The sequence below is a fragment of the Ziziphus jujuba genome, chromosome 9 (assembly GCF_031755915.1).
Source record: "Ziziphus jujuba cultivar Dongzao chromosome 9, ASM3175591v1".
Taxonomy (NCBI): domain Eukaryota; kingdom Viridiplantae; phylum Streptophyta; class Magnoliopsida; order Rosales; family Rhamnaceae; genus Ziziphus; species Ziziphus jujuba.
The window spans coordinates 6,526,494-6,539,956 of NC_083387.1; the positions used below are offsets into that span (position 1 = coordinate 6,526,494).

The 13,463-nt window shown below is 33.5% G+C and overlaps 2 protein-coding genes and 2 non-coding genes across 8 annotated transcripts; 1 reads left to right on the forward strand and 3 right to left on the reverse strand.

Moving 5' to 3' along the window:
- Position 1: 1 nt before the first annotated feature.
- Positions 2-3,784, reverse strand: LOC107426551 (guanine nucleotide-binding protein-like NSN1). The gene is made up of 9 exons (XM_016036757.4): positions 3,508-3,784; positions 3,144-3,388; positions 2,492-2,600; positions 2,223-2,396; positions 1,761-1,978; positions 1,382-1,646; positions 1,077-1,256; positions 747-958; positions 2-475 (listed from the first exon to the last, which is right to left on the reverse strand). The coding sequence occupies exons 1-9, from the start codon at positions 3,524-3,526 to the stop codon at positions 140-142; spliced, it is 1,758 nt and encodes a 585-aa protein (XP_015892243.3). The 5' UTR covers positions 3,527-3,784; the 3' UTR covers positions 2-139.
- Positions 3,785-3,873: 89 nt separating this feature from the next.
- TRNAM-CAU (transfer RNA methionine (anticodon CAU)) lies at positions 3,874-3,958 on the reverse strand. Its single transcript is given in 2 exon segments — positions 3,874-3,909; positions 3,921-3,958. It is a non-coding gene; the product is annotated as a tRNA-Met (tRNA).
- A 3,662-nt stretch (positions 3,959-7,620) lies between these two features.
- Positions 7,621-7,705, reverse strand: TRNAM-CAU (transfer RNA methionine (anticodon CAU)). The gene is given in 2 exon segments: positions 7,621-7,656; positions 7,668-7,705. It is a non-coding gene; the product is annotated as a tRNA-Met (tRNA).
- Positions 7,706-8,452: 747 nt separating this feature from the next.
- LOC107426566 (uncharacterized) lies at positions 8,453-13,420 on the forward strand. 5 transcript variants are annotated; one of them, XM_016036781.4, is made up of 10 exons: positions 8,463-8,590; positions 8,660-8,772; positions 8,978-9,176; positions 9,384-9,698; positions 9,849-10,071; positions 10,603-10,743; positions 10,842-10,963; positions 11,270-11,474; positions 11,761-12,008; positions 12,969-13,420. In XM_016036781.4, the coding sequence occupies exons 3-10, from the start codon at positions 9,067-9,069 to the stop codon at positions 13,135-13,137; spliced, it is 1,533 nt and encodes a 510-aa protein (XP_015892267.3). In that variant the 5' UTR covers positions 8,463-8,590; positions 8,660-8,772; positions 8,978-9,066; the 3' UTR covers positions 13,138-13,420. The 5 variants fall into 5 exon arrangements, 4 of the variants coding, with proteins under 4 accessions (XP_015892268.3, XP_015892267.3, XP_024933396.3 ...); XR_003057325.3 differs by lacking the exon at positions 8,463-8,590 and adding an exon at positions 12,331-12,561 and having other exon boundaries at positions 8,597-8,772; positions 12,969-13,107; XM_016036782.4 differs by lacking the exon at positions 8,660-8,772 and having other exon boundaries at positions 8,453-8,590.
- The last annotated feature ends 43 nt before the right edge of the window (positions 13,421-13,463 follow it).

Consider the following 13,463-nt stretch of genomic DNA (forward strand, 5'->3'; position numbering starts at 1 on the left):
ATTAAAAATAACAATTGAATATATATATATATATATATATATCTAAACATTTGATTAAAGAAATTGACAACTTGATAAGTGAAATACAAGGAATCTAGAGGCACCTTATTGCCAATTATAGGCATTTTTTACCAGTAATTTAATTATCATCTTCACTCTCATCACTGACATCCATGGCAGATCCCTTCTTCACGAAATCCACCTTAAAGTCATAGTCATCATCCATGGCATCCACTGAGGATGATTTACTAGCCTTTTTCCGTCTCTTTTTCTCTGCTCTCTTCATTTTTGTATTCAGTATACCTTCTGCATCATACAGCTTCTCATTTTGCCTGCTATTAGCTGTCTTCCCCTTGGCCTTGCCACCATCATTTTCTTCTCCTAGCATTGACTGATCATCGTCAATGTGGTCATCATCCACATTGCTGAGACTTTTGTCACCTTGAGTTGAAGTTCCTTGCTCTGTCTTATTATCCTAAGTACGACACATGCAGAAAGGGTAACACGGTCAGGGGAACAAGTTAAAATTAGATGATGACAAAATCTATAAAAACCTCTCAGTTATACTTTAAATCATATTTGTAATAACAAAAGATCATAAGCATAAATTAACATCGGCAAACATAAAAAGAGGGGGTAAAAAATAATTGGTTATTACTTTTTCATATTGACAAGGCATCTTGCAAATGAACATTAAGTAACAGAACTACTACAACTGAAATCTTTGTGGTTATCAGGACACAAACCTCTAACATGGCTTCGTCAAATTTGAGAGGTTGGCCAGGGGCAACTTCAACAGGCTGGAAATCATTAATGGACTTGAGGCTTCCAATGAATGATGATTCTCCATTGTAAATTTCATCAATATTAAACTCCTTTCCAAGCTGTGAAACAATCCTTGCTTCTTCAGGTTCTCCTTGATCCCTATTTGGGGGCATAGTGTAATATGGAATTTTACCTGAAACATATCAAATAGACTCATTCTTACCAGTTACAACTTACATGTTTCCCTTTGACTCGCAGATTATTTTCCATTTCTTAACTTATATTAGAAAGAATTGCATAGAAATGCTTACCCTCGTTCCAGTCGTGCAGAACAATTCTAGCTGCAGCTTCAATATCTACAATACCACCCTTTTTAAGCTTACCCCTAAGGGTAGCCACCTTCTGCAGAAAGTCATCAACAGAATCAAAGCTTGGGAGCTTGTAAAGGGTTACCAATATCCTTGCTGGGCAAAGCTTAAGAATTTCCTTCACTGTTTTATCCACAAACAAGAGCAAAGTAAGTAGCAAATTAGAATCTGGCAAAAACAAATTTATAGGTTTGTTATAGAGGCAATGCATCTTTACTTCCAAGCATACATGAAAACAGGTTAAATACCTGGAAGAATTGGGTCATCTAACTTTTCAATTCTTTTGCAATTCCGAAGAGCTATCGACGCATCATTCTCTCTAGACTTTAGCATTACAACACCAGGGCAATCCAACAGTTTGACATTCTTGTCTAACTGAACTTCTTGCATTGATCTGGTTAATCCAGGAGTAGCACCAACATTGACCACATGACACCTCTTCAAGCTATTAATGAGACTACTCTTACCAACATTGGGCAGGCCAATAACACCGACTGTAATTGACTTCTTGATCTGCCAAAGAAAAAAAGAAATCCTTAACAATCCTTTAAAATATACATATATATATATATATATATAGAAAAAAAGAAAAAATCCTTACAATAAAAAAGAAACAACAAAAAGTACCTCATGGCTTCTTGAGTAATTCTTTAACAATTTGATAAGCGTCTCGGCTCCAAGACAATCACTTGTCTGCAGAAGGTTACTGGTCTTCGCTGCCTTCGAGGAAGATTTCCACCCTAAATTTGATCTCTGCTCTTGAGTGCTGCACTTGAAAGCAACAGCTGGTAATTCTTCTCTAAGATAATTGAGCCACTTCTCAGCAGCTTCTCTCGGGACCAGATCTGATATAGAAGCAGCATTCTAATAAATAAATGCAGAATTGTAGATACAATGATGTAAAAGAAACTTCTAACAAAATCTGACATTCTTTATACTGAAATGGCCCAAAAACCAATGTAATGTTGTTAGATAGTGAAACTAAATTAAGTACGCAGCTTCATCAAGAAAAATGTGTATGGCTCGCATACATATACATGTGATTATGCCTTCAAAAACACAAGAGTAATACCAAGGTAAAGAAATTACCAATTTTATTTAGCAGCAACACAAGATGCTTATCAGGACCTGATTTCATCACCAACTTTTCCATATCCATACATCGTGTACCCAAGGGATCCCGAGCATCAAGTACTTCCAAAATGACATCAGATGCTTCTATAACTTTCACTAACTCCTTGTAGAAAGCCCTATCTGAGTTGTCTGTACATAAAAAGGAACAAAAGATAGAGGTAAATTTCAATTTAAGAATGACCTTCCACAAAGAGGACATCTTCAAAAGCACTTAATTAATATACCTCGGCTTTTCACGAATCCAGCATAATCCTCATTACCCTTTTCCTCATCTTTTTCAGACAGTTTAGGGATATCATCATCCTCTAACAATCCCAATTTCCTCTTTTGCGCCTGTAAAAGCACATAATACTTTATTATAAACAAAGACAGAGGCTTATGCAGTCTCCTTTGAATTTAATTATCAGAAATATATGCAGTAAAGAAGTCTAATCTTTGAATCTAAGCACGGGGAAATGCTAAGAAAGTCTGGTGAATACTACAAGCACACACACTCAAAAGGGACAATGCAAAATGAGAGCTTTCACTGCAACGGTAAACCTACTTTCATAAACACACAAAGTCCTTTATAACCAGTATTTGATGAATCACAACCGCAAGAAAAATGAAGTCCACAGGCCATTGCAAAAGCAGAATCTTAGTGAAATCGTAAACGCCACGAATTAGCAAGTGTGTGCAAATGCTCATAAAAGCTCTAAACAACCAGCAGTGAGGAAATAGATGAAACAGTAACATTATATGCAAAATAAAATAAAATATACTAAAACACCAAATGACCATTGCCCAAAAAACTTAAAAACAAAAATAATTTTCTTTTTTGAAAAAAAAAAAAAAAAAAAAGCAATAATAAGCAAAATGCAATAGACGAAGCAATACCCTCTCCTTGCGGGCGGCTTTCTTTTGCTCCAATTCCTCAAGAGCACGAGCTCGGCGAGCTTCGAGGGCCTTGAGCTCCTGTTCCTTGAAAGGCCAGTCATTGGGGATACCAGGATCTTTCTCGACCTTGCGCTTGCCGCTGAAACCAAGCTTCTTGGCCTCCTTGGCTTTCTTCTTGTGGTGCTCCTTCACCTTCCTTATGATCTTGTACTTCTTCCTCAATGGAACCCTCTTACTCTTACTCTCTGCCCAACAATTTCACAGATTTGATCATCAATATCATATTATTACAACAACATCAACAAAGATAAAATAAATAAAATTTGCGGGAAGCATGGAAATAGGGGATTTTGTATTCACTTACTTTTGCTCCTCTTCACCATTTTTGCTTGGATTTGATATTAGAAATATAGGAATTTCTTCAACCTACTATTCTATTTGTTATAAAAAAGAAGATGGTTTCGTTGTTTTTCGGAGAAAAAAAAAATGAAGAAGATTTTTGGGGTTTGGGGTTCACCTATTATTATTCTGTGTGTTACACATTCATACTCGCGGAAGAGAAACGGTGCAGCGGCTGTTTTTCAGGCAAAAATTCTTTTAGGGTTTTGGCAAAACGGTAGGCTTTATGTCGTTTAGGGTTTTTCAACCGGGCCGTTTTCCTCCTCAGTCATAAGAAGGGGGAAGTTGGGCCCCACTATAAAATGGCAAAAATAAGAAAGAGTAAAACAATTGGGGTGAGAGAGGCTCGAACTCTCGACCTCAGGATCACTCAGAAGCTATGAGACCTACGCGCTAGCCAACTGCGCCACCACCCCCTGTTGTCTTTTGTTTCAACAGCACGGCCTATTGTAGGGTCGGAACTTGTAACCTTCAAATATCAATATACTTTCATTGTTCATTCTTTGTTAAAGGAATTTGCTTTGTATAACAAGATTTTCTTGTATTTCAAAAATTTTTAATTCTTTCCGAGTGGCAATTTTGTCCTTTTATCTTTTATCAGTCCTTTTGATTTTTTTACTTATATAAAGGTGTGTTTAGACCATAAATTAATTTTAAACTATTGATATTTGATTATTCAAATATTGTTTTAATCATTGGTTAAATGCATTATCTCACAAGATTTAAAAGTGAGAAAAATATCTTACTAGTATAAATGAGATTTGTTAAAAACATACAAAATGCAATAATTTCATATTGGAAAAATACCAGCATTTTGGAAAGCTATTAACTTATATTCAAACTTTATTAATATTTGAAATGACATTTCTCTCTGCACATAATTATAATGTAACATTAATCTGTTTAGTTAATTGCCCTTAAAATCTGCTATAGTCAACTAAGAGATGGTTGGAATTTTTTTCAACAAATTCAAATGACAATAAAATTGTCTTTTATTAGTCATTCCGATAACCAAACCAATCATCAATCCGTGCAGTCTAATTTTATATAATATGTAGATATTATCAGATATGAATCCTTCATATGCTTTGTAGCTTCTAGGGCAAAATCTGAAACATATAGGATAAAGAAAACTCAAATCCTTGGAGAGCCTAACTACAACCGGTTTATATTATATAATTTACACTTTACAGTACAGACAAGTCACAGTCTATACATTCTCTCTTAATTATTTACTTCGTGATTTCTCCATTTCAGCCGCTGCAAAGAGACCCATTTAAAAACTACTGCACCATTGATACGTATTAAAAGATAATTTGCCTACCAATTAACCAAGTCCAAGATATAAAAAGCAGTTATATGATAATAATATACATTGTTAGAGAAAAATATAACTAAAACTAAAACTTATATTTCATTAGTCCAAAAAGGCAGGCTTAAGTTTGAAAGGAATGTTAGAAAAAAATATAAATAAAATAAAAATCTACATTTTATCAACTTAAGTTTTTTGAATCAGTGGTAATTCAACATATATATATATATATACACAATCAGTATCTTACAACTTCCACATAATAAATGACTTGATTGATTAAGGACATTGCGGCGAAAAAATTCCAATGTTATTGTAAGAACTAGAAAAATTCAAGATAATTTTATGGATAAATGCATTTTAGTACCCTTTATAATCACAAATATTTCAATTTAACATTCTAAAATCAATTTTGACACATTCATACCCTCTATTTAAAAAATTATTTCAATATGGTTCAATTGCATTAAATTTAACGGATTCCGTCAAATTGAGGTCAGTTGCACCTCACATGACCCCTCAAAAATTATTTTTTATTATTTTTTAAATTTCATTTGTTTATTTTGTAGGAATAAAAGAAAAAAACACTTTAGTAACCTTTGAAACCACTGAATTTCATTTTGAATCCCTAAAATCGATTTTTTCACATTGATAAAGAATATTAGATGTTTAACAAAATTTAAGAGCTAAAAAAAAAAATTAGATGCTAAAAAATTTGTAAGAGCACGACAGAAATAACAGATAGTAAAAAAATTTTGACAATCTTAAAAAAATACCAAATATTTAAAAAAATTTAAGAGTAAAAAAAATACAAAATAGCAAAAAAAAAATTAAAGAATAATAAAAAATATCACATATTCAAAAAATTTTCGAAAGCTTCAAAAAAATATCAGATATCCAAACAATTTTGAAAGCCAAAAAAATTACAAAAAATACTAGATATTTAGAAAAAAAAAATACCCAGAATCCAAAATAAAATAAACTAGATGTTAAAACAAAATCTAAAAGTATGGAAAAAATTATATGGTAAACAAATACTAGATGCTTGAATATTTGATACTTTTATTAGACTCTCGAATTTTTTTTTAATACCTAATATTTCTTATCATGCTTTCGATTTTTTTTTTTTTTTTGCCATCTAGTATTTTTTTGGACTCTCAGATTTTTTTTGAGCCTTTGGAATTTTGTTGATGCTGTCAACAATTTTTCTACTATCTTGTCTTTTTATTGTGTTTTCAAAATTTTATCAGCATCTATTTTTTTTAAACTATTAGATTTTATTAAATATCTAATATTGTTTATCAATGTGAGAAAATTGATTTTAGAAACCCAAAATAAAATTTAGTGATTTTAGAGGGTATTAAAATGTTTTTTTTCTTTTACTCTCACAAGACAAACAAATGAAATTTAAAAAATAAAAAAAATAAATTTTGAAGGGTCATGTGAGGTGCACGTGATCCCAGTTTGATGGAATCGGTTAAATTTAACACAATTTGATCATATTAAAATAATTTTTCAAATAGAAATATTAATGTGTCAAAATTGATTTTAAAAGATTCAATTGAAATATTTATGATTATAAAGGATATTAAAGTATTTATCCCATAATTCTATATTATTTATTTTTATTTTTATTTTAATGTTTTGGGTTTCTACAGCGCCGTCCTATTATTTCTAAGCACGAAATATGAATCCCGCAGGCAGCTGGTGTATCACGAATGGCCCTACGGTGGTATTCCAGTTGGAGCATTCACCACTTTTGAAAATAAAAACACCAACGTTGAAGTAGTCGAGTACACCTTCGGTAATTAATAACTTGCTGTGTCCCAAGTTATTCGTGCCTCCGAGGCCCAAAAATCCTCTCCGCTTTATGCCCTTTCTCTCTACCATTGCATATTATTTGTGTTTGTATTTTTATTTTCTGTCTGTGTTCGTATGTGATTTTATTTTATTTTATTTTTTTCGTTTTTGTGTCTCTGTTTTTTTTTTTTTTTTTTTTTTTTTTGCCTGGTTTAATGAGCAGCAAGTGCTATATTTTTAGTTCTTTTTGCTGATTATTATCTCATTACGGCAAAAATATACTAATCAGTTAGAAAGTGAACTGTTAAAACCAAATTAACTAATTAATTAATTAATGAACAATGTTAAACGTTTAAAAGGGAACAAAAGAACCTCAGTACTAATTAAGCTACAGGTATAACCATCCATTAATGCCTTTAGCCAGTAACTGTATATTGGCCTAGCTAATGGTTGATTAAATAGCCTTTCAAATCCTTTGGCCAAACCATACGATTCATTTAGCATTAAAAGGGAAAAAGATTAAAGGATTTGACAAAATATATAGATCAAAATATATGCAAATAATATATATATATATATATATATATTGCATCAAATGGAGCTTCGTATATATGTCACTTGAGGTTAAAGAATTCCAAACTATATATATATATATATTTATGGAAAAGACAACATGGCAAATAAATTATCATAACGATCGTTAAATAGGAGTCCACCAAAGCTTGTTATGGCAAGGTGGTTCTTCTTTGAATTTTACAATGCCGACAAGAGCCAGAATTGACACCTACGTAACTGCGTGAGGAGTGATTGCCAGACAGCGTGTCATTGCACAGACCACTGTAATACCATGCGTCATTGTAATAGGAAGGTGGGTTTTTCAACTGGGCCTCGGTAATCATAGTTGAGCTGAAAATAAGGAAGCAATAGGTACGGCCCAGCTCAGAAAACTGAAAGTGCAAAATAATATGGGGTGAGAGAGGCTCGAACTCTCGACCTCAGGATAACTCAGAAGCTATGAGACCTACGCGCTAGCCAACTGCGCCACCACCCCAGCTGCAAATACGAGTCGACAAAATATGTAAAACAAGCAGAAAATTGCCATACCAATTCCATACTTCATTTGTTAGTCAAACTATAAGCTCAAATGGGAACCGACTAAAGGCTTCATGTTGACAAGCAAGTTTCATCTATTCAATTGTATTACATTCATCAACATGTTTAATTTATATGCTAAAATAACATGTCATTTTGCTATTATTTAAAAAACTAATGAATATTTACAAAAATGAATAAGGAATATTAAAGGGGATAAACCAAAATCATTACATTACCCATTGAATATTCACATTATATAATAGTATGTCATATTATATAGTATCATTTTTATTTATCATATGCAATTTAAATTTAACATTTTATAGTCGCACATAATAAATATATAACATAAACATGCAAATCTCTTATTATTATAAATTTTATTATACGTTCGTTTATAAATGGTTTATAATATCATCTCATCCATATATTAGTTGATTATATGGAAAAATTTTGTTTTAAGCTAAATAAAATAAATTAGTCTATTTTATTCAAAAAAACAATATATGTAAAATAATGCTGATACTATCGTATCCTCTCCCAAAAGAGAAAAGAAGAAGAAGAAAATCACACACACACACTTAAAAAATATTAGGATACTTAAAAGCCATTAAAATAAGCAATCAAGAGAGGTTCGATCTTCCGAACCGCATTTTTGCACACAAAGAATTTGAAAAAATGAAAAGAAACCAACTAATAGGCCGTTTCGTTTTAGTTGGGGATAAAGCGCGGAAAACGAAAGCTGATATAAATATATACATTTTTGGCGCTTCCTTCTAAACGAAGCCGTTTTTGGGCGATTATTCTTGTGCTCGCTCTGCGTTTGACCGTGAGAAATCAGGTACGCACAAATCCAATCCTCATCGTCTCCTATCTCCGCCCTAATTCCTAACCTCTTCTTCTTCTTCAGTTTGAATAATTCCCAACAAATTTAAAAAAGGCTTTGAAATTGCCCAACTCAACGCAAACCCTACCCCTAACTCTCAGTCTCACATTGCTCTTTGTGTTCGTGCACTCCGCCAGGTAGATTCATTTCAGATAGTCATATTATTCAGTCGTAAATTTTCAAGTCAACTTGTATTTTATGAAACAATTTTCAGGTCAACTTGTATCCGATGAAACTGTATTTTACTTTTCTTACTGTTATATTTATTGATATTGACTACTGGTCCTAATCTCTACCTTCATGGAGTTTCCAACTAAATTATATGCACATTTCCTTTTGCAGATCAGGCATGGTACGTGGGGGTGTATATGCTCGATTCATTGGGTGTATGGGTTATACAATGTGTTGATTGAGGGGAAAGGATTTAATCAATGGCAGAATATGTGGCTTCTTCTTCATGTATCAAGCTGCATATGCAGAGAGGTTGCGTCAGAGAGGAGGGATTCAAACCCAGGAATGTACATTTCCGGATGGTACAAAGGTCCGCATTGAATTTTTTATTCTATTGCTTTTTGGTGTTGCCTGTTGAGCTTAACTTTCTGCAATTGGATTTTGACCTGTGGGAAATTTTATTGGCAATAAGTTCTTCTTATTTCTCCAGTTTGTTGAAAAAGTCATAATACTATGTTTTCTTGGGATAGAAGTTTATGTTTTGTCTCACCCTTATAGACTCTGTTTGTGACTTTAGGAAGTATTTCTATGCAAACTGGAACTCTAGTTGGTTGCCTACATGGAAAATGAAGGAGCTCAATGTTCCTAGAAAGTCAAAACTGTATGCAAGTCCTTGTCTCAGGAAGCATTCCTTTAAGTGTTCTTGTTTGGGGTCCTTGGTAAATCCTGAATCTGCAACCGCCTCTGAGTGGGTGCCAATTGTCGATCAAGTGCTTCTGATGGCCAGTATATTTCTTACATATATGGCTGGAATTATCCCTGTTGATAAATCTTATCAAAAGGACATCTCCAGTGACAATGTGGTTCCGGAGAGCCCATCCTCATCTGGTAGGTAAGGGTAAGCGTTTTGAGAATTCAAAGACTGAAGTTTCTGTCTTCTGTTCATTTTGGATAAGTGATAAATTTTATTTGGTTCTTTAAACTGGGTGTGTAATGGTTCTCTCTTGTCTTAGTTACTTGAGGTGTCTTTATCTAATTGCAGTGGAACAACTAATGAGGACCAAGTTAATTCAAAGTATGCCTTGGATGTGGTAAAGGAGAAACTTTTGAATACTTTAGATGCATTTGAACGTACAGCCAACATAGGAAACATGGTTCTTGAATATGATGAACGCCGTGCAAAACGACCTTTGAATTTGAGTGCTCTTGCTGATGGTCCAAGGATAAGATTACTCTGGGCTTCTTTTCAGCGTATTGAGGATGAGGCAAGCACTTTGTCAAATTGTCTTGTTTTGCAATGGTTACTTTGCTGATTTTTTGGTTTTTTTTGAAGGAAAATGCTCTTCACTTTATATGAGTAGCATAACAAATTTGAATAAGAAGATAATTTTATCTTCAATTAGGGCTAATTTGACAACCTTGATTACTTATTTATCAAACATTTTTTTTTTCTTATAAGTGGACAATATAAATACACTAAAAATTTGGCTTATGCGTTTACTAATTATTCTCCCCAAATTTGGGTTATCTGTTTGCTAAATAATCTCTACATCTCTGTCCCCCTCCTACTTTTTAATTCTAGGATTCTCACCACCTCATTAATTACTTCTGTAGCCCAGTTTCTGGGAAGGTTACATTCAAGTTGTTGTTATTCTAGTGTGTGTGTGTGTGTGAGAGAGAGAGAGAGAGAGAGTGCGTGAATGTGTGTGTTTTTCTTTTTGCTCTTTCTCTTATTTTGAGTAACCTTGAATTATTATTTCATTCTGCTTATATAATATTTCAGAAAATTTTTGCAGGTGAATGATGTCTCAAACTCTGGAACTTTTAACATGGACAATAGGTTGACTGTTTTTTCTGAAATAATTCAGAAAACCTGTGGGCCTGCATGCATGACTTGGCTGGAAAGAGAGCTTTGCCTTTCAAACAATAATTCTCATGTAAACCTTTTCGACTTGATGTATGTCACTGTATTTTTTCCTTATGAGGCTTACTGACATGTTTGGGTTTAATCTCCATTTTGTTTCCTTCTGTCCAGGCATTGGTTTCTATACTACGTGCAAAGTTGAAGGGAGACGATCGTGTTCTGAACATTAGGAAGTCAGGCAAGGAAGACTTATATGCAGATTTATTGTGCTTTCTTTGTTTTGGTTCTATAAGGTAAATTCAGTGTTGAATGCCACATTTGTTTCTTCTAAACTTGTTTAGCCTGTTGGTTCTATTTTATTATGTTTGTGTAAGATGGCTGAACTATATATTTAGGAGTTAATTATGAGAATGGAAAATAGATAAGATGATGCTGACCATAATTTTTGGCTTGTGCAGACTGATAGTTTTTGGAAATAATTTATGTTTTATTTATTACCTTATAGCTTGGTGGTATATTTTTCTGTTTAAGGTGCTTGTTGTGACTGACCTGCATTGTTATTTCTTGGAACACTAAATCCTTTTTTCAATATCGAGCAGGGAGGGTTGGTGTTATGATCGTAGTCTGTTTCTTTTGAATGGAATTTCAATATTGGAAGATTTGGTGATAACTTTAGCAGATGAGATTGCAGGAATATATTTAGAGCTTATTTCTGTTGACAGCAATCTCTCAAGTGAAATGCATAGCATGTGCTTGGCAATTTGTACTTTATCAACCCGAGATCTTCAAAGATTACGTAATGAGGTGCATTTTTTGCTATCTTAGTAGTCTGACGGATAATCTCTATGCACAACTAGATCATCATATAGTGCTATTCTTTAAATTTTGCATATTCTTGCCTTTTCCCTATTTCCTTCCATTTATAAGTATGTTTCTAGTGTTTGTGTTTTCTTTTATGTTTGTACAGTTTTTTTTTTTTTTTCCTAATTATTATTTAGTTTTAAATATGTCAATTGTGTTATATTATTTAATTTATTTGTTGTTCTTGGCAAGAACTTCTAAACTTAACCAAGACATGCCTTGTTATTAGGTGGCTTTGAACCAGTGGCTGTATCAAAATATGGACTCAGTTACATCAATGTACGAGGATCGCTTTGACCTACATACGCTTCAAAGCCAACTAATCAAGGAACCAGGCAATAGGCATTCAGAAAATCAATGGTGGAAGAGGTTTACACAGAAAAAATCTGAAACTGGATCATCTTCATATTACGCTGTGATAAGCCAATTCTCCATGCCTGTAAAGCGGACAAAAGAATTGAGGGCCCTGACAGGGTGGTATGTTTTTTCTTTGTGCCCCTGCAATTTTCTGATCCTTTTGTGTATTCCAGAACAATGACCATTAGGTGGATATATGCTGTTGCTTGATTAAATCTTGTAATTAAGGAAATTATATGCATTTATCTTTCACTTTTTCTTTATATCACTTTTAAGAACAATAGCTATACAACTTTCTTTACTCTAGAGTTAGTTATCTCTTATCTGCCAGAGAGAACAGTTGTATGGGCTATTTCCTGTATAGGGTGCAAAGGTAGGTGAAAAATTGTGTTCTAGACTGCTTTTGACTCTCATTTTTGTCATGCTTGCTCCAAAATTACAGTTACTGGTTTATGGAATTGCAAAATTCTCATTACCAGTTTATGGAGCCGTGCATGGATGAAATAAACACATACTTACTAGATGATGCAGTGGGGAAACTCTTGAGGTGATCACTCAGTAGGTTGCTTGATGGAGAAATGCTGAATGAAAAAGTTTGACAGTGCCTAGACTGGAATGGTAGTAGTTTGGGAAACAGAACATGAGTTGGTGCAAGTTCAGATGCTTGAGGAAGGTCAGCAACTTAACCAACTCAATAGTGTTGGAATAATTCCATGCTTCAAGACGACATATGGCTGTGGCTGCTTGAGGGAGTAGTCCATTATTAACTTGACTAGTTACTGATAGGTTTGGTTATGGGTGCTTTATCTGTTGGAGACTAGCTCACAAGTATTCATTGACAAAATTATAGGGAATAAATTGTGCAACTAAATGCACGCATGGTTTAAGAGCTAGAAGTGTGCAAACTATATTGTGTAGATAAATATTTGGGCAACTATTTACATAGATAAGCAATTTATGTTTTTATCCATTTAAATTTAAGTTCATGTTTTGTTATGCAAAATTTTCTTCCTGGTTAGTTCTTCCATTTCATTTTGGTATATTAAACTGTAATCTTGATCGATAATTTGTATATTACAGGAGGTATTACTTCAGCCTATTCCTAGAGTTATCCGACATCAGCATGCCATTGATTAGAGCTGTTGTTAACAAAGTCAGCAATGCTCTCTCGTTCTTTTTAGTCACCTTGATTGGACGCTCATTAGGACTCATATACACCGGAATTAGGCAGTCCCTCCGATGGAAGTGAGATAAAACGAAATAAGGGTACATTTCTTTACACTGCTTACTGCACTATCCCGTTCCCCACATTTTCTTGCTGTGGTGGTAGTCAGTTAGAAGAATTTGATTCAAATATCATGTCAGATTGCAAAATTCAATTTTGTATGGACCATTTAGGCACACCCCATATCTCCATTGTTTGAGAATCTGAGATTAGAATCAATTCAAAGTTAACATCAATTTTGATAGACTCTCATCAGATTCTGTCCAGACTAGTTAACTGGCAAATATGAGAATAATCTTTCATATTATTCTGTGGGTCGCTGTTTCCTTTTATTCCGTGATATTTTGGTT